General features: G+C 42.5%; 2 protein-coding genes across 3 annotated transcripts; one reads left to right on the top strand and one right to left on the bottom strand.

Moving 5' to 3' along the window:
• Window positions 1–3944: 3944 nt before the first annotated feature.
• LOC123997719 (syntaxin-6-like) lies at window positions 3945–12303 on the bottom strand. 2 transcript variants are annotated; one of them, XM_046302225.1, is made up of 8 exons: window positions 12083–12303; window positions 11419–11588; window positions 11141–11235; window positions 10823–10885; window positions 10417–10545; window positions 9075–9181; window positions 7454–7548; window positions 3945–7286 (listed from the first exon to the last, which is right to left on the bottom strand). In XM_046302225.1, exons 1-8 carry the CDS (start codon window positions 12115–12117, stop codon window positions 7279–7281), a joined length of 702 nt encoding a protein of 233 aa, XP_046158181.1. In that variant the 5' UTR covers window positions 12118–12303; the 3' UTR covers window positions 3945–7278. The 2 variants fall into 2 exon arrangements, with proteins under 2 accessions (XP_046158181.1, XP_046158172.1); XM_046302216.1 differs by having other exon boundaries at window positions 3945–6676; window positions 12083–12301.
• A 3818-nt stretch (window positions 12304–16121) lies between these two features.
• On the top strand, window positions 16122–17919 carry LOC123991317 (immediate early response gene 5 protein-like). Its single transcript, XM_046292802.1, has one exon. The coding sequence runs from the start codon at window positions 16445–16447 to the stop codon at window positions 17357–17359; it is 915 nt and encodes a 304-aa protein (XP_046148758.1). The 5' UTR covers window positions 16122–16444; the 3' UTR covers window positions 17360–17919.
• Window positions 17920–20279: the final 2360 nt, after the last annotated feature.

Here is a 20279-nt window from a genome sequence, read left to right as displayed (position 1 = left end):
ACTAAGGGGATAAAGACGTACATCATATACTGTATACAAAATTATGTGGGTACCCCTTAAAATTAGTGGATTCGGTTAGTTCAGCCACACCCATCGCTGATAGGTGTATAAAATCGAGCACACAGCCATTCAATCTCCATAGACAAACATTGGCAGTAGAATGGCCTTATTGAAGAGCTCAGTGCATTTCAACGTGGCACCGTCATAGGATGCCACTTTTCCAACAAGTCAGTTCATCAAATTTCTGCCCCGGTCGACTGTAAGTGCTGTGTGAAGTGGAAACGTCTAGGATCAACAACGGCTCAGCCGCAAAGTGGTAGTCCACACAAGCTCACAGAACAGGACCGTTGAGTGCTGAAGAGCATGGCGCGTAAAAATTGTCTGTCCTCCTTTGCAACACTCAGTACAGAGTTCCAAACTGCCTCTGGAAGCAACATCAGGACAAGAACTGTTCGTCTTGACCTTCATGAAATGGGTTTCCATGGCCAAGTAGCCGCACACATGCCTAAGATCACCATGCACAATGCCAAGCTTCAGCTGGAGTGGAGTAAAGCTCGCCGTCATTGGACTCTGGAGCAGTGGAAATGCTTCTCTGGAGTGATGAATCACGCTTCACCATCTGGCAGTCCGACAGACAATTCTGGGTTTGGCCGATGGCAGAACGCTACCTGCCCCAATGTATAGTGCCAACTGTAAAGTTTGGTGGAGGAGGAATAATGGTCTGGGGCTGTTTTTCATAGTTTGGGCTAGGCCCCTTAGTTCATTCTAGATGATTCTGTGCATCCAACTTTGCATCAGTTTGGGGAAGGCCCTTTCCTGTTTCAGCATGACAATGCCCCTGTGCACAAAGCAAGGTCCATACAGAAATGGTCTGTCGGATCTAAGGCACGAGACGTCACTACAGACCCAGGTTCAACTACATTTTGTCAATTGCAATAGTAATAACAAACTTGTAAATGACTATTTCATTGTGTTACTAATTCTTTGAACTCGTGTGTTCTATCCTAGACTGTTCTTATCTAACATCACTACAAAACCTTCCATTTTGTTTGACTTTTTTCCTCGGTCCACATGGATTAACACTCTATATCCATGCCAACTTGATTGTACTGAAGGATCCTCCACTTTATTCTTTGCTTGTCTATTTGCCAAACAAAGAATCATTTTTTGTTGACATTTTGCCATATAAATGTGCTGTACCCAAATAGGATTAAGTTCCTCTATTGATCATAAAGGTACTCACAGTAACTGAACCCCTCTTATCTTAGCCTGGTCCCAGATCTGTTTATGCAGTCTTGCCAACTCCTATGGTCATTGTCACATCTAATCATCTCTCTTTTATTAGGTTATTCCCAGTTGGTAGATGGATCTGAATTCTGGATTAATCTGTCAATGTACAAAGTCCTTTCCAATGCTGCTGATTTGTTAATGTCATTACAATAATGCACTGTACACAAAGCAATAACTTCCTAAGTGTCTGCTTGATTGTCTGAAGAAAGGCATTTGAAAACCATGTCAGACCATTGGGATGTAGAGACAACGATGAGAAACGAGATCAGAAAAGTTGATGTCAGACCCATTGGGAAAATGCAGAGTCAATTATTTTTTAAATTTCAACAGTAAATACACGGTACTAGAGGTCATTACATGGGTGACTGACGATAGGAAAGCACTGAAAGTATCGACACGTGAGGAGTCATTTGACGTCTTCACCAGTTTTAAAGTGTACAAAGAACAGACTTTTCACTGTCACACAATATGTATTTTGTTTTATTTATATCTATGGTCCAAATAAAACATTGTGTATTACTTGTTCTTTCATACCTTGCATTGGAATTGCTTGTAATTCAATATTGTCCTCTCCATTATTCAAATTATACACCCTGATTGTGTCCTCCTCAATGCAAATCATGTCAGCTTCACTTCAATAACAAGAAGCATCTACACAGTATCTACCGATGTCAACCAGCTGTATGGGTCATCTTTCACCACTTGAGTCAATGGCCTCTTTGACTTTCAGCAATAGAGGTGAAAGGGGGATGAATTTGGGAAGAGGGGACCGTTGTGTAGAGTTGACTAGCCAGGGCCTCAGGTGGTCTGGAGAAAGGGAGACCGACAGGGGAGTGTGATCAATATCCTTCCCCCCCATATCCCGCTGGTAACATGAAGGTTGGTATATCACCACCAACACACCCCACAAGACCTCTTTAACTATAGAGGTGTCTCAGGCAGATGATTTGGTGAAGAACAATCAAAGTAGATCAAATAGATGAATGTATACACTCTTGTGACTCATTGTCCATTTAGAATTGAGCAAAGGAATCACTTCCACTGTCCTCTTGTATACCAATACTCACAATGTCTGAGCCCTAAACACTTCACCCCCACCATGCATTACAAAGCTACTGACACCAGCTGTCTAGAGGGGCTGGGTGAACCCCCTCCTTCCTCTCCTCTCTATGGGGGCGTGTGCTTAGCTGGCCCCTCTATTCATCTTTTGTGGAACAAGAGGGGAGCTGGGAACCTGCCACATGCACCTGCGCCCCACCAAGTACACCACCAACCCCCTAGCCGGGTGCTCCTGCACACACACAAACACATGTACACACTGCCAGGCACCACAGGAGGCTACTGAGGGGAGGAAGGCTCATAATAATGACTAGAACGGAGCAAATGGCATCAAACACCTGGAACCATGTGTTTGATACCACTCCACTTACTCGGCTCCAGCCGTTACCACCAGTCCATCCTCCCCAATTAAGGTTCCACCAACCTCCTGGACCAGGCACATATGAACACGCACACATACAATAATTTCTCTCTTCTTTTATATGGAGATTTGCACATTATATCAGTGCCTTCCAAACATCCCCTCATAGCAATCTCCATCTCTTCCTGGATCCTAGGAAGCTCTTTGCCCTTAGTGGGTAGTGCAAGCTGCAATCTAGTGGTAAAAATAACACTCATTGCTATCAGACAATGTCAGGAGGACATACTTAGTGTCAGCGTTATGTTATACTTCTCTGGCTTCCTGTAAACCATTGTCTTTCCACAGATACGGAGTGCTGTATTCAGGGGTGAACGCTGTGTGTGAGTGGGGTACCCAAGTGTGGATGACTAATAATTTCCTCTCCGGACAAAGGAAAAACGTGGGAGGGCGGGGAAACATGGGAGGAGAGGGCCACCTGTCAAGTGGCCTGGGTTCATCCACTGCTCAGTGATGTTCAATAAGAAGTGCTCTGCTCCCTTCTCACTGTCTGGATCAATAGATGACGTCTGAAACTGCCACCAACGGCCCAGCTGGCCCCGCTGACATTAACCCGGTCTCCCCTTTTCCTCTTAGAACCTTCCCAACATCCAATGAGTGTACAAAACATTAGGAATACCTTCTGTAAAATGAGTCACACCCCCTGTTAAGCGTGAAAAACCCAGCAGCGGTGCAGGTCTTGACACACTCAAACAAATACACAATCCATGTCTCAGGGCTTAATAATATATTTTTAACCAGTCTCCTCCCCTTCATCTACACCGATATGGATATAACAGGTGACATCAATAATGGATCACTGCTTTCACCTGGTCAGTCTATGGCATGGAAAGAGCAGGTGTAATGTTTTGTACACTCATTGTACATCCTAGGACAATTCCTTGGAACCAAATGGACGAGGCTCGTGATCAGTACAACGTAGAACATCTAGAAATTAGGATTTGACTAATCAGGAAGAATAACAACCCTGAGTAGGAACAAGGTCCCCATAACCAATAATACAGGGCCAGATAACTTATCATCCCTCTACATGGATAGGAACAGAGAAGGGTATTCTGATCCTAGATCTGCGGGCTAGTATTGGTTTCCATCAAGAGCTGTAGACCCTTTTAAAAACACAGGAGAATCAGGCAAATTGAGCACATCATTCATATGTTATTGAAATGAGCTGAAACAGTGAATCTTCGCAGCATCCTGCTTGCTGTTTTATTTTCAGGACAGACACACAACCATGATACGATGACATAAGGTCAAAGTTCAAGGGTAAAAAGCATTTTTATACATTCCAGACGCATGACTACACAAACAAGAGGAACACCAGACATCTGTATATGATGACGAGATCATGCTTATGTCTCTGCCCTAAAAATGGCAGTCGTTGTCCCAAAGGCAGGCGACAAGCTTAAATCAGATTTTGGCGAGTGAAACCTCTCGCTTCGCCTCCTCCTCTATGGGAACACAGTGGTTTAATCCAATCAAACACTAATCATGACTTCCAATGTCATGAACTGTACCCATTCTCCACAAACAGTACTATTTATTATCACATACACCAAATAGGTCTCATCCACCTATCACCAGTGACTTTGCTGCGCATTAAGTACAGTATTTAATACTAAGGGTACTTTGTATCGTAATACAGCATCACAATTACTTGCAACTTCAATAAATTCAAAATTGTGACTGACAATTGATTTTGAGATGGTACATCATTATTTGGGTCATTGTCATGCTTTCAAAATATCCATAATCTGAAATAAATGCCAATATTTTCAACCAAGTCACACCCTTTCTACCAGATATAACACTGCTGAAAATGTGTGGTCGCTTAAAAGAGACCATAAAAAAAAAAAAGAAGAGACCAAAAGAAAACAAAGAAATGTTAGTAAATGTTTTCTACCTAATGATGTCATATACACTATAAATGCAATACTGTATTCCTATTACAGTAAACTTGTGTTAACTAACCGTCATGAAATAATAAATAAACAACTAATAAAAACAATTGACATACAATATTTCTTTCTAACTTCATAAAACCTTTGAAAGAAGACTAGAGTGTTTTCAGAACTCAGATTGGATCACTAGTGTCCATTATATTTCATATAGTAGTACCATCACATGATCATTCTGGTGTATTGCATTATTTGACTGTCTTGATTTACTGTCACTTGTGGATTGAGGTGGTACAACCTAAAATACAGTCAATTAATGTATTACATTCATATCAAGTCCTCAAATGAGTTGAGGCCTATTCAAATCAAACTGTTGCCAGGTTTCCACGATAACTAACATAACAGTATCAATCTCCTTGAACTGTATAGGAACACACAGAGCAGATTCATTCAACCCTCAATTTACGATTTATCCTGGAACCCAAGGTAGGGGCGAGGTACAGGGAAGCAAGATCAAAATTAAGTTTCCAGCCCTAGCATAACATAGAGCATCAGCCTACTACAGTATCAGCAAACAGCACTGGCTATGCAGATCTCTGTTCTCAGTCTGTCTTATTGCAACACCCAGGGCTGTATTCATTAAGCACCAAACAGAAGAAAGCTGACTGAAATTAAACATTACTTGTCTGTTGCAAAATGTTTTGCTATGGAGTACCCTAATGAATACGACCCAGGCATGACAGTCAAATGATTTCCCCCATTAATTCATTTTTACAACAGGGTTCCTGTAACACTGATAAACCACAACACAGGTCAGGCTTCTCAATTAGTGTTTTTTTTTTTAACACAAGCCTTTGGTATAAAGGCCTTGTAAAAACCACATAACCACATTCCAAAACAAATGCATGACCCTTAGTCGCTGAGATAAACAACCTTAGATCTGTTGACATGCTAGATTCAAGTACACCTGGGGGTGTGTCACACACTGTTCATAAGCATATATTCTTTAGAATGACCCTCATGGTGAAATGTTGTCGGACTGAAAGATACCAAACATATAGACATGTGGTAGAAGGACTTCTAGATCATGCCACTTTACGTACAAGATAAGACTGCTCACGGTAGACACATAAATTCAGGATTGAGCCCTGTTCCAGAAGTCTATGGATAAGCTCCACTACGTTCAGTATTGCAGGCAGCGACTTGATCTTGCAGGCGAGTGTTAAACACCTGTTGATCGTGTATAAGCCTACACGCCAAAATACACACATACAAAAAGAAAGAACAGAAAAATATATAATAACACATTAAGGTGAACCATTTTAGTGTGGTTAGTGATATGAATACCCGCTTAGCAATATATATTATTTTCCTTGTTAGGGAACTCCAGTCTTTTGTTTCAATTAAGATTATATATACAGTTTAATATATACATATAAACGTTTTATGCCAACAGTGCATCAGGTAGCCGTAGGGGTTTTTCCAGCGAGAAACGATAGACAAGCCCCTTTCAAATAAAAACACTAACGATTAGATAAGCGGAGTGGAGTCTTCTTCATACATTATTCTCTGAATATTAACACTAAAATGTCACAAGGAGTATGCAACGACCCTGGTTACACCCTGGTTTACCTCAAATGGGTTTCCGGAAAATATTTTGTGGCCTAGTATTCACATAGGGCCAAATCCTACATAGAGATGCCAATGAAGGTTTAAGTTTAGTGCTAAAATGACAACTGAGAATGTTGCTTGAGCAGGAACTTGCACCAGCTACGGAAGAATCGCTGTATATTCAGCAATATGTAGTAAAAAGAGGGTTGGGGTAGATAGGGAAATGGCTATGTCAATGGAAACCTTGATGTTTTCTCAAGCCCCATGTAAAGTCCATCCCTATGGTCAAACGGAGACAGGGCTGTTGTTGTGGTGGTGGACGGTCATCATAGGATTAAGAGGAGCATGACGACCACAAACAGAATGGCCAGTAGAATGCCGATAGCACACCACTGTCGGCGGTCTGCAAGAGACGGGAAGAGAGAAAGAGAGGGTGAACTGTATCAAACAACGTGAGGAGCAATTGATCTACAGTTTTTTTAATGTAAAAATAAATAACACAATTATTTCAGACATATTAAGGCATGAAAGGTCCAAATACATACAATTGTGAGGAATTTATCTTCTATGAAGGCTATCGTGTCTTTCAACCTGAATCAATCATATTTTAAAGTTGCAACTGGAGTGGCATGTTGCAAAGGGGGGAAAAAAATAGCAGGGGAATAATACTATATAAAACCCTAAGAACATTGTCTAGGGGCCGGGGGGAAAGTACCGGCAGGCACATTGTCTAGGGGCTGGGGGGAAAGAACCGGCAGGATATCCTGACAAAAAAACGGCCAGATTTCATTTGACTCCCTGTCTCCTGAGTTCTTCCTGTTGAAAGCTTCCTGAGGGTGTTTCCTTATAAGGTGGTGCAACCATTTGATGGGGTGTGGGGGGGTACTTTTCCTTCCTCTCCAGCCGTGACCCTTTATGACTCCAGGTCGTCTGGCACAGACATTCCCTTCAACAGGAAGCCACTCTCAAGTAAAGCATAGATCATATTTAATGACCATCCATACATCAGTGACCTGGACATATTAAAGAATATCGACAATAATACATTACTGCCACCTCGGTAACCTCTGTAAGTGGCAGACTTTGAACATTTGCGGTAGTGGAGATGGCTTCTAAACTTTGAAGCGTATTCTTCCTCAAGGTAGAAAGTGGTGAATAAAAAGACTGTTGTATTACTCACCGGTGGTCATGTTGGAGACCTTGGCCAGCTTCTTCATGACATTGTCTAGTCTGGAGTGGGTACCTTCCATCTCATTGGAGAAGTCATCTAGCATCCTGCAAGAGAGAAGAGATGCTGCATTGTAGATACCTGGAAAGATATATACCGTATACCGGACTATAAGCCGCTACTTTATTCCCACACTTTGATCCTCGCCTCGCGGTTTATACAATGACGCGGCAAATTTATGGATTTTTCCCGCTTTCACAAGATTCATGCCGCCAAGAAACTGAGCACCTTCACATAATGTGACGTAAATCGAGCGCGCTCAAACTTCCCATCATTCTGATTACGGTAGTAATTTTGTCACCCTCATCATGGCAAAGACACGGAGAAATGCATATGATGCAGCTTTCAAGTTGAAGGCGATAAATCTGGATGTTGGAAAAGGAAATAGAGCTGCTGCATGGGGGCTTGGCCTTAATGAGTCGATGATAAGACGTTGGAAACAGCAGCGTGAGGAACTGACTCAGTGCAGAAAGACAACAAAAGCTTTCAGAGGGAAGAAAAGCAGATGGCCCAAAGTATTTGCAGCCACTCGACATCGGTGTAAATCGTGCATTTAAGGTGGCGCTCCTTGTTCAGTGGGAGGCTTGGATGACAAGTGGGGAGAAATCCTTCACTAAAACGGGCCGCAGGCGAAGAGCATCTTATGGTCAAATCTGCCAGTGGGTCCTGACAGCGTGGAGCATTGTCAAAAAATCCACTATCATCAACGGGTTTCGAAAGGCTGGACTGCTGCGTGTTGAAGGGGCAGCATGAGCTCAGCGGGGTATTTGCCTCCGGATGAAAGTGACGAGAGCGACAATGAAAACGATCCAACATCGGATTAAGCAATTCTGAGGCTATTCAACTCCGACACCGAAGGAGATGACTTCAGTGGTTTCAGTGCACAGGAGGAAGATAGTGACCAATGACTTTCTTGGTCGGCTACTGTTTTAATTTTTGTTACAAGCCGTGTTTCGTTTAAAGGCTGTGTAAAGTTCATTTGTTTCAATGTACCGGTAGGCACCTGCAGCTTATAGACATGTGCGGCTTATTTATGTACAAAATACATATTTTTAAATAATTCAGTGGGTGCGATTTATATTCAGGTGCGCTTAATAGTCCAGTAATTACGATACCTGTATTGACAAAACGTCTCAGAGTAGGAGTGCTGATCTAGGATCAGGTCCCCCCTATAAAAATAATATTATTCATGATAATCTAAAAGTCAAAACTGATCTTAAAGATGGACTCCTTCATGGTGAAACTACCACGTCCATTTGTGATATTACAACAAATGAAGTTATTGCAAACAAGAAGACAGTGTATTCCCTCAGACATCACTGCACAACGATAGAACAGCAGAAAATGGACTGACATTTTTTACCATGTTGGCAACGCTCCTCACCCATGCTTCGTCAATAACACAAAATCAAAACAACGGCGGTGGGACGGACAGTGACGCCGTTTCGCTACTGTGAATTCCATCTTTAAATCAGCACTCCTAGTCAGACACGCTTGATACATACAGCACCTGATTATCCTTGCAGACCTGAAACCCTGTTATTGATTATTGTTGATGTGGCTGTGTACGTACACGGTCTGTTCATCCAGCTCCATACCAATCCTCTCAGACATGTTCTTCAGCACCCCGATGGTCCCAGACACCAGCTCCAGTTGGTCATCCTGCTGCTCTGCCATGAGCTGAAACACACAAGCATGCACACACACACACACACACACACACACACACACACACACACACACACACACACACACACACACACACACACACACACACACACAGGTCAATGGCGATGTCTTATGTCACCATCATTAAGTTCTGACGACAACAGTGGTAGGCCTGATCACCGACAAAGATGACAGTCTATAGGGAGAAGGTCAGAGGTGCCAGGACAACAACCTCTCCCTCAATGTGAGCAAGACAAAGGAGCTGATCGTGGACAACAGGAAAAGGAGTGTCGAAACAGGCCCCCATTAACATTGAGGGGGCTGTAGTGGAGCGGGTCGAGAGTTTCAAGTTCCTTGGTGTCCACATCACCAACAAACTATTATGGTCCAAACACACCAAGACAGTCGTGAAGAGGGCACGACAACACCTTTTCCCCCTCAGGAGACTGAAAAGATTCATGAGTCCCCAGATCTTCAAAGTTCTACAGCTGCACCTTAGAGAGAATCCTGACCAGTTGCATCCCTGCCTGGTGTGGCAACTACTCAGCATCTGACCGTAAGGCGCTACAAAGGGTAGTGCAGCTTCTTGCCATCCAGGACCTATATAAATAGGCGGTGGCAGAGGAAGGCCCAAATTGTTTCTAAGACTCCAGTCACCCAAGTCATAGACTGTTCTCTCTGCTACCGCATGGCAAGCGGTACCGGAGCACCAAGTCTAGGTCCAAAAGGCTCCCCAACAGCTTCTACCACCAAGCCATAAGACAGCTGAACAATTGGCCACCCCGCCTATTTACATTGACCCCCCCTCTTTGTTTTTACACTGCTGCTACTCGCTGTTTATTATCTATGCAGTCACTTCACCCCTACCTACATGTACAAATGACCTTGTCTAACCTGTAACCCCCGCACATTGACTCGGTACCAGTACCCCCTGTACATAGCCTCATTACTGTTATTTTATTATGGAACTTTTATTTTAATTTATTTAGTAAATATTTTCTTAACTCAATTTTTTGAACTACATTGTTGGTTAAAGGCTTGTAAGTAAGCATTTCATGGTAAGGTCTACACCTGAAGTATTCGGTGCATGTGCCAATTTTTTTCATTTGATTTCACACAAAGCAACTGATGAGGAAAATTATTCCTTTGCCAAAACAATGTCAAATCCAGCACATAGTAAGTACAGCAATCAGCAATAGTCGATATCAAACTCATAAGAATGAGTGAGACATTTCTATTAACTATACCTGCTGCTGGGTTTGCTGCTCATCAATGAACATGGAGTTGGCCGTACGTAGCTCTTGGTCCAGACGGGTGTATTTGTCAGGTCCTGGTTGCCAGATTGGGCCTTGAGACCCACTGTTCCCTAACAGAGCCTGGTGGAGGAGTAGAGTAGAAATTATTACACATGAGATCTACTGAAGTCGCTCAACTACAATGGTGAGGAGGAGTCTTCTGTGCAAGGATCCAGCCAATACAAATGGGACTTGTTCTCTGACCAATGTTAATGGAGGATGTTTGCAGTGTCAACGAACCAACAAAGCTTTAAAATGTGTGCTACATGTTTGACAAGTGCATTCCATCATACTGCACCATTAGATGCAAATAGTTCAGTAAGATCTTAGTCCAATAGTTATACAGAGCTACACACACCTGTCTATTTTTCTTGTCTGACATGGCTAAGGCTGTTGGACTGGACATGTGGTCTTTCATTTCCTGAAATAGAAAACAGCAAAGAAATTAATACAAATATAATAAAGGCATACACCGGCCATTATATCGTTAATGGCTATTACAAAACACAACCGCTCTAAATAGGGGTCCTTTTTTAATTTTGACCTTTAGCACAGAAGGTGCAGGAACCAAATTATTCTAAGTGTTACTGCTGCTTGTAGTCATATTTTTGTGTGATGGTTACTTCCAAGTTCAACCGGATTCCTTCCAAGCCCGTGTGCCTCAGGCCTGACTCACCTTAACAGTTTGTCTAGTGCATGTGATGAAGCCTTTCCGTTTGGTCAGCTCCACTGTGTCCAGATTGAACTTCTTAGGGTTTGATTCAACAATACTTGCATTCACTGTTAAGGAATAGCCTATTCAAAACTAACATGCACCAAAGACATGGCAATCCATTATATGTTATTCTCTATGAAGACTGAACTCTACTACAATTGGAGGAAATACTGTATTTATTTTGAGAAACCAATATATGTGCAAGTTAAACTAATTTACATTTTATGTTGGAAGGATATTGATGGTCTCATCGAGATCCTCCAGGTCCCATTCGATGGACCGCAGACTGTTTCTCAACTCATTTGTGGTCCAGTCCACCTCCTCCTTGGAAGTACCACTGGGATCCTGTAGCAGCTCGCTCCATCTCTGGTACAGCCCTTGGGCAGTGTTCACCGCCTTCTGGACCTCACTGGAGATTAGGAGAGTCAATAATAAAGTACATGTATCTATATATCTAGTTACATCACATAGAAATGCAATAGTGTGTATATCAAAGGTAGCTGGCCAGACATAACATTATAGTCACAGTGGCATATTAACATAGCCACACATACAACATAATTAATACAGCTACTGATATTTATGTCTTTAACAAATCATACATTGTACAGTAGCTAACAAGCTAAACGTTGTTTACTGCGACAGCGAGGTACCCGTTAGCTAAACATGCTAGTTATAGCTATAATGCTAGCTGTATATCCAACCCGTTTAGACAAATGCGACAAAATGCTACCGTATGCCTCTCATCATTGTGACGATGGCTGTCAAATACGAATGCAATTTCATAGACGGATAACTTCAACAAATCCCATTTGTTACAAGCTAGTTAGCTAGCGTTAGCCGTCAGGCTTGGTGGGATACAATATAACGTTAGCTACGGTTTAAGCTGGCTTAGCTATTTACCATTTGACGACGAAAAACGGATCTTCCATAGACATTTTTGCTCAATAATTTACTGCAATACTAATGTTTCAAATTCGTACCCCCTTGAGAGGCATGCATGACCTGTTGTTGGTCTTACACCAACTAAACAAGAGGTTATGTTTACATGCGTGCATCCGACAGAAAACGTTTCAAAGTTTTCATGACCCCACAAATTTGCTTCCGGTTCGAAGGTCCGTGTGTTATTTGGTGACTGGTTTCTGAAATATTTATATATCCAATGTGAACAACCAGAAGTATTTATCTTTAAAGCTATCTAATCATCAGTCGTTACACGTAGGCCTAGATAAGAAACAACCTTCAGTAGGTAGAGGGCCATCAACCGAAGGGTCACTGGTTAGTATCCCAGGTAATGGGATAATCTGGTGGGGCACTGGTAATTTAAGGGTGCTATACTGAACAAAAATATAAACGCAACATGTAAAGTGTTTGTCCCATGTTTCATGGGCTGAAATAAAAGATCCCAGAAATGTTCCTGTTCATGTTGGCTTGTGTTTTGCCTTGATGGTCACATTATGATATAACATCAATCCATTTCTTAACTCATAAAACCATACAATCCATAGTTGCGGGAAGTAGTTTGGGCTGGGAGGGCTGCGTTTTATTCACAGATGGGGGTGGGGAACAATGGCGTTAGTTCAGCTAAACCTAGGGTATAGCAAAGTGGGTTGGGTAGAAATACACCCACCAGTTTACTGTACTTCTACACAACTAAAAAACTCTAAAATATAATTTGGAGAACAACAAAAACAAACAAAAGTGCTCTTGTCAGAGAGATTTGCATGTTTATTAAAACTTCACACCATGGTAAGCCTACACAAAACACAGATATTATTTTAAGTGTTTCTAAAATCCCCTATGGGAAATGAATGGTGGAAAATTTATTGGAACCATTTTGACTGCTAGGTTTTATGGGTATTATGACACCTTCACTGTGGGGCTCTATAGGATCCCAGGTTTTTAGTCATCATCTTGGGAATGGGTGCATCTCCATTATTTTCTTATTTCCTCCTGTCCTCTTTCCCCATCTCCTTATTAAAACGCATTGGAGAAGGTCTCAGATTCCTCTCAGAACGTCTACAAGAAAACTATTTGAAAAGGAGGTGATAGAGGATGCAAAACACATTTAGATTCACCCCTCATTTAATAACAACATTTGTTTTCTAATTGGCTCAAGGCTGAAAGGAATCACTGCAGATAAATTATTCATGTTGATTTGGGGAGGTTGGTCACTGCTCTACAAGACAGTATGGTGGTCCCCCAAACACACCATGAGGACCGCAGGTAATGGTTTGCCACTGACTGTTTTTAGAACTTAAACCCCTACAACTGCTTCAGCCACACCTGTGTGGTTACTGATTGGATCCACTATGTTTAGGGAAGTGTTTGACTGAGAGCATTATTTTGCTCATTCGGTGTCTTTGAGATCAACTACTGCAGTTTGCAACTCCAGACTAACTGATCTAAACACGTTCTTTGACCGCTTTGAGGATAACACAGTGCCACTGACGTGGCCAGCTTCCAAGGACTGTGGGCTCTCCTTCTCCGTGGAGGTCGTGAGTAAAACATATTCAATCTCTCCCTATCCCAGTCTGCTGTCCCCACATGCTTCAAGATGGCCACCATTGTTCCTGTACCCAAGAATGCAAAGGTAAGTGAACTAAATGACTATCACCCAGTAGCACTCACTTCTGTCATCATGAAGTGCTTTGAGAGACTAGTCAAGGATCATATCACCTCCACCTTACCTGTCACCCTAGACCCATTTCAATTTGCTTACCGTCCCAATAGGTCCACAGCCGATGCAATCACCATCACACTGCACACTGCCCTATCCCATCTGCATAAGAGGAATACCTATGTAAGAATGGTGTTCTTTGACTTTAACTCAGTATTCAACCCCATAGTACCTTCCAAGCTCATCATTAAGCTCAAGGCCCTGGGTCTGAACCCTGCCCTGTGCAATTGGGTCCTGGATTACCTGCGGGTCCACCCCCAGGTGGTGAAGGTAGGAAACATCATCTCCATTTTGGTGATCCTCAACAGTGGGGCACCACAAAGGGTTTGTGCTCAGCCCCCTACTGTACTCCCTGCTCACCCATGACTGTGACATATCACTGAAAAACTGAAATGGTCCACCCACACAGACAGTGTGGTGAAGAAGGCGCAAACTAAAATCCTTACAAACTTTTACAGATGCACAATTGAGAGCATCCTGACGGTCTGTATCACCGCCTGGTAAGGAAACTGCACCATGCACAACCGCAGGGCTCTCCAGAGGGTGATGCGGTCTGTACAACGCATCACTGGGGTCAAACTACCTGCCCTCCAGGACACCGACAGCACCCGATGTCACAGGAAAGCCAAAAAGATCATCAAGGAAAACAACCTCCTGAGCCACTGCCTGTTCACCCCGCTATCATACAAAAGGCGAGGTCCGTACAGGTGCATCAAAGCTAGGCCCGAGATACTGAAAAATAGAATCTATCTCAAGGCTATCAGACTGTTAAATATCCATCTCTAGCACAGAGAGGCTGCTGCCTACATACAGACTTGAAATCATTGGCCACTTTTATAAATGGAACACTAGTCACTTTAATAATGTTTACATATCTTGCACTACTCCTCTCATATGTATATGCTGTATTCTATTTTATACTATATATTGTCTATGCCACTCTGAAATTGCTCACCCATATATTTATATATTCTTATTCCATTCCTTTACTTAGATTTGCGTGTATTAGGTATTTGTTGTGAAATTGTTAGATATTGCTGCACTGTCGGAACTAGAAGCACAAGCATTTTGCTATACTCCCAATAACATCTGCTGAACATGTGCATTTGACCTAAATCACAAAATAGAGAGGTGAGGAGTGATATATGCCAATTGGGAATCAGTGGGATGATTAGATGGCCATGCTTGAAAAGGGCCAGGTTGGGAATTTGGCTCATTATCATTTGAGGATCAGTCAGTTTATTGACTGCAGTAGTCGATCTCAAACTCGAGCACAGTCTGAAAGGGGGCCTTTGTGTTCAATATTTGTGATTAAAAAGCAGTAATACAAATAAACAATCCTTAATCAATTAGATAATTATTCAACATGCCAAAATGGGGAAATCCTTCTTTAATGTAGCCCAGGGGCATGTTTTTTTTAAACACAAACATCATGCATATTATGACCCACACAATGACTTGACAAATCATCACATTTTTACTGAGCTATAGGCTCAAGAAGGGCTCCCGAGAGGCACAGCGGTCTAAGGCACTGCATCTCAGTGCCTGAGGCGTCACAACGCCCCTCATCCCACATACCTAACAGTCTCATGAAACAAAACACCACTACCCCTCCCCCTTCTAACGGTTCCATTCTACAGCGTTAAGCCATTGCCAAGACGCAGCACAAAAGCATCATGTGACCTGGCTGAAAAAAAAGTCCAAGCATTACATCAGCCCAGGAAGTCAGCCATCAAAATAAAATATACATACTCTGAAAGGGGACACGGGCATTAGACCAGAAAACAACTGTGTGGATTAGTGTTTTTGTTCTAGCTAAAAGACTCGACTAACATTGTGGTTGGAGAGAATACAGTGAGGGGAAATCTAAACTTATTTCTGGTGTTAATGGTATGATAACTGGAAACATTTAGGAATAGGGTAAAATAGCCTATATTAATCGATAGCATATATATATATATTATGTAATTATACAATACACATATTCTTATTGTGAAATGTACATGAGTAGCCTACAGTATAATAAGCTATAGTTTATATGCATTTTTTTTTAGATAGCAATTCCCACCAGTGTTTTAAAACTGTGCTTACGTCTTTAAATCACTCTCCCACGTGTGTATTCAAATTATATTTCTCTTTTTAGAGCATGCCCATTGGTCCATATGAATTTGGCGGGGCGGAATTCGCAGGGATGGTAAAGACGACATGTGTTTTCATTGGACGGCGTGGTTATTACGTTAGGGTATAAAGTAGTGTTAAAACTAGAAACAGTTCCATTCTTCTCGATGTTCAGCTGTTGATTAGGGCTACCCTTTAATTTCTTAGACCCATACACTCATTTGCTTCAGCACATAGAAACGACGAAGCACATCTTGCGTTTATCAAATGTCTGTTTCTAAAACAAACAAGCAGTTACGTCACTTTAGAGAATTCAGTACCATTTGGAAGCAATTAGTCGCTACGGTATAGGACAAACAACTCCGTCGAGGACTTGAGGATTAGGCTACTTTTAACCATTTGTGTTTCCACAAGAACTGAAACACGAGAGCCTTAGTGATTTTGCTCAACCACCTCAGTGTTTAATCATGGAGTATAAAGTTGAGGCGCATCGGATTATGAGTATTTCACTGGGGAAGATTTACAACTCCAGGGTTCAACGTGGTGGGATCAAACTACACAAAAATCTACTGGTCTCCCTGGTTCTACGTAGTGCCCGGCAAGTATACCTTCGTGACTACTACGGCGGGATATGCCTGAGTGCTCAACAAGCAAGAGAGTGGTGTGAGGGAGAGTACATGGACTCAGAACAAGACAAATTGGTCCCCGGTTCGACAGAGAGCCTGCCTGAATCAGACGGGCAGAGTGAAGTGGCCGTGGACAAGCAGGAGCCCAGCAATGTGGTCGTCGAATCCCACGCGGCACTGGACGTTGAATCTGAAGCGAGTGGTGAGCAAGATCACGCCGAAAATGGAGTTTTGGATTCAGGATGCAGCGAGCTGAAAACACCGGAAGAGAGCCCAGAGGCTAGTCCTACGTGTGAGGTCTCCAATGTTGTTACTACTATCTCATCCAACTCTATTAGTGGTCCCCCTCCGAGTAATCCAAAACAGGCTACAGAGACGCCGAACGACTGCCAGACGGACGACGGTGAATCAGTGAAGGAAAATGTACACGAGCCCATAGTGCCCCATACTTGCACTAACAGGAAACGGAGTGCCGACGACTCTGAACTCACAGACTCCCTGCCAAAAAAAACGAAAGTAATGTCCTCAACTCTAATTTCTAAAAACGACGAAAAGAAAGCGGAAACCGAAGAAATGGACACCAGCAATGTCTCGAGTTTGATAACAATATTCGGTTCCAGTTTTTCTGGACTCTTGAGTAGTGAAGACGGAGCGCAGCCCGATTCCGAGGCAGAGGACAGTGACTCAGGACAAATCTGTTGTGATCAAATGTTAAAAAACCTCAACCCTTGGAGTACTGCAATTGTCGCTTTTTAAACATTGAAACTGGTTTTGACCTCTTGGGGATATTAATAAAGCTGGAACGTGAAGCAAAGTTCCACCAACTACCCCCACAAACACGTGGTGGACTGAGTACCTAGTAAATCTGGAGTTCCCCAAACATCATAATGAAAGTAGGCCTACTGTAGTAGCTATTTACATGGAACATCTATTGAAAGAATGTTCGAGAGGTGCTTTAGGAAGTGATAAAATAAATGTTAACGATGGGCTCTTGATAGTCAACACTTTGAAACGTGCTTCTACACAAGTCGTCTACATTGTAACGTACCAAAAGCGCCATGTATCAATTCATAAAATTTAACGTTATCCTTTTTAACGTGGATAATGTTATGGGACTTGATGTGACTCAATGCTAACGCAATCTGTTGTGAATTTGCTGGTCACTACAGTGTCTTTGTTTTATAAAGACTTGTACATTTGTAATAGTGTGCCTGTAAATACTGTTTTCCTATGTCCTACTGAATCTATGTATTTTGGTATCTGCCATGGATTATGATAATTGCGTGATGCTCACGTATTAAAACATTGTCTAACAATTCACTTTTCTGTGCTCTTTTCATGGGGGTTGGTTTGTACATAATGCAGCAAGTGTTGCTACACGGACAGTGTCGTGTCACCTAGTAGAGGTTGGTGGCCAAATGTGAGCAGTAGGATACAATTTGTACTGTAGACAACTTCACAGTATTTATGATACATTATCATATGCAGGTGTATTGTGACCCTTCAAGTACTATAAAATTAACCAAACAATTCCAGTCATTTAACCATACATTGCTATTAAAGAGATGTTATGTATTTCTCACAGCATGTCCAACATGGTTAAATAAGCCCAACTACTGATCATCAGTAAATTTAGGCTTACAGCTTTTAGATGCCCTGGATCCAACATCTCAACATGCATCACTTTTATAGCTCAGCAGGGAGGGCCAAACTATTTGTCACGATACGGAAAAGTATTCCGGAATGATGTCGGGCATCATCCATTTTTACTCTACACTGCAATCCATTTTCTTTGTGTCTACAGGCATGTCTGCTATGCAGTGTCAAGTTTCTACTATAGCTTCTGTTAAAGCTTATCCTGGCTTGTGCTGTTCAATGTGTAGGTAAACTAATAGCTGTGCTTTTAACTTACATTATATGTGGCCAGGAGTCAATTGTAGCGTTACCTAAACTATTCTCTTACCAACTTGAACCATCTAAACCACACCACTTCTTGTTCAACTTGAACACTTCATTTTACACTTCAATGTCAGTGAGGTAATATTTGGTGGGACCGAGTGGCGCTGTGCTCTAAGGCACTGCATCGCTGTCCTGGAGATGTCACTACAGACCCGCGGTTCGATCCCGGACTGTATCACAACCGGCCGTGTTCGAGAGCCCCATAGGGCGGAGCACAATTGTCCCAGCGTCGTCAAGGTTAGGGGAGAGTTTGGCCGGGGTAGGCTGTCATTGTAATTAAGAATTTGTCCTTAACTGACTTGCCTAGTTAAATAAAGGTTAAATAAAATAAAAGTGACTAGCTCAAATTCTTTCCACAGGGAAGCCCAGATGTCAACTCAATAAACCTACAGGAGAACTGTTTTCATAAACTCACTACAGTACTGTATACTTGGGGGTGTGACCATAGACTCAAGTCTAAAATGAATGTGCAACATGGTGGGTGTTAAAGGATAAAACCCTTATATCCCTGTAACATCTCAATGAATACAACATGGTACTATTAAGGAACAGGGTGCAGGCGTGTTATGGATACTACATGGATATCCAAACATATTTCAAATAAAAATCTATTCGTCACACAGTTTCCATCAGGTATAAAAGGTGCAGCGAAGTGCCTATATGCTGGCTCCCTCAAGAATCCAATACATTTAGCAATAATAATATTATTGTCATATTTCCAATACCAAATTGATCCAATGCAACGTGGGCTTAAGAGATGTAACCTCCTGTGTCCACATTCTTTCACACGGACACTGGGTATTAATAGCCGGCGCTCCCTGGAGATCCAGCAGAAGGATCTGGGCTAGGCAGGCTAACACAGGGCGGTTCCAGGACAAGGGCTCTTACCAGTCAGCTGGCCATGCATGCAGCAGAACACAAACAGAGAGAGAAAAGGAGGCGGAGAGCAGTGTACTGGGATGTGCAGGGGTTTTGTTCCAGCCCATTGCTACTGTACCACACCAGACTCAACAAATCCTCAAGCCCTTGATCAGTTGAATTAGGTGTCTTAGTGCTGGGCTGGAACAAAAGCTTGCACACCCTGTGGATCCACAGGGCAAGACTTGAAGAACACCGGAATGAAGATTATTTCATAAATGTGTAGTTTATTTGCCACGGGCAGACATTGGCTTGATTACATAGGCTTAATAAGATGGTAGAAATTTGAAAAGGGTTAGGTACAGTATTGTAATTTGCATCACCTTCAGGAAAAGTAGGGCAAGTGTTTGCATGTGTGAAAGAGAGACGGAGCGAGTAGGCATGAAGGATCTCTACAGGGGTGGGAATGATTTTCTTTTCTGTTTATGTTTCATGACTAATCTGCATGTGTTGTGATTACTAAGTACTCATCCTCTCTCCACTCCCTGTATTGGGACAGAGAGGAATGGCTGCATACATGTGAGTACATGCCTGGCTCCTTCCAAGCTAAACGCATGCAGCTGTCCGACCCATCACACTCTTAAACTCATTGGCCCCACTTCCAGAATTCCAGATCCCTGGAAAAAGACAGGGAGTGAAAGGGAGAGAGGAGAGAAGTGAGTTACGAAACACTTTCCTGCTGAGCAAGTGTGTGTGTGTGTGTGTGTGTGTGTGTGTGTGTGTGTGTGTGTGTGTGTGTGTGTGTGTGTGTGTGTGTGTGTGTGTGTGTGTGTGTGTGTGTGTGTGTGTGTGTGTGTGT

This window comes from Oncorhynchus gorbuscha, linkage group LG02 (genome assembly GCF_021184085.1).
Source record: "Oncorhynchus gorbuscha isolate QuinsamMale2020 ecotype Even-year linkage group LG02, OgorEven_v1.0, whole genome shotgun sequence".
Lineage (NCBI taxonomy): Eukaryota > Metazoa > Chordata > Actinopteri > Salmoniformes > Salmonidae > Oncorhynchus > Oncorhynchus gorbuscha.
This window is presented reverse-complemented; position numbering and strand designations above follow the sequence as displayed.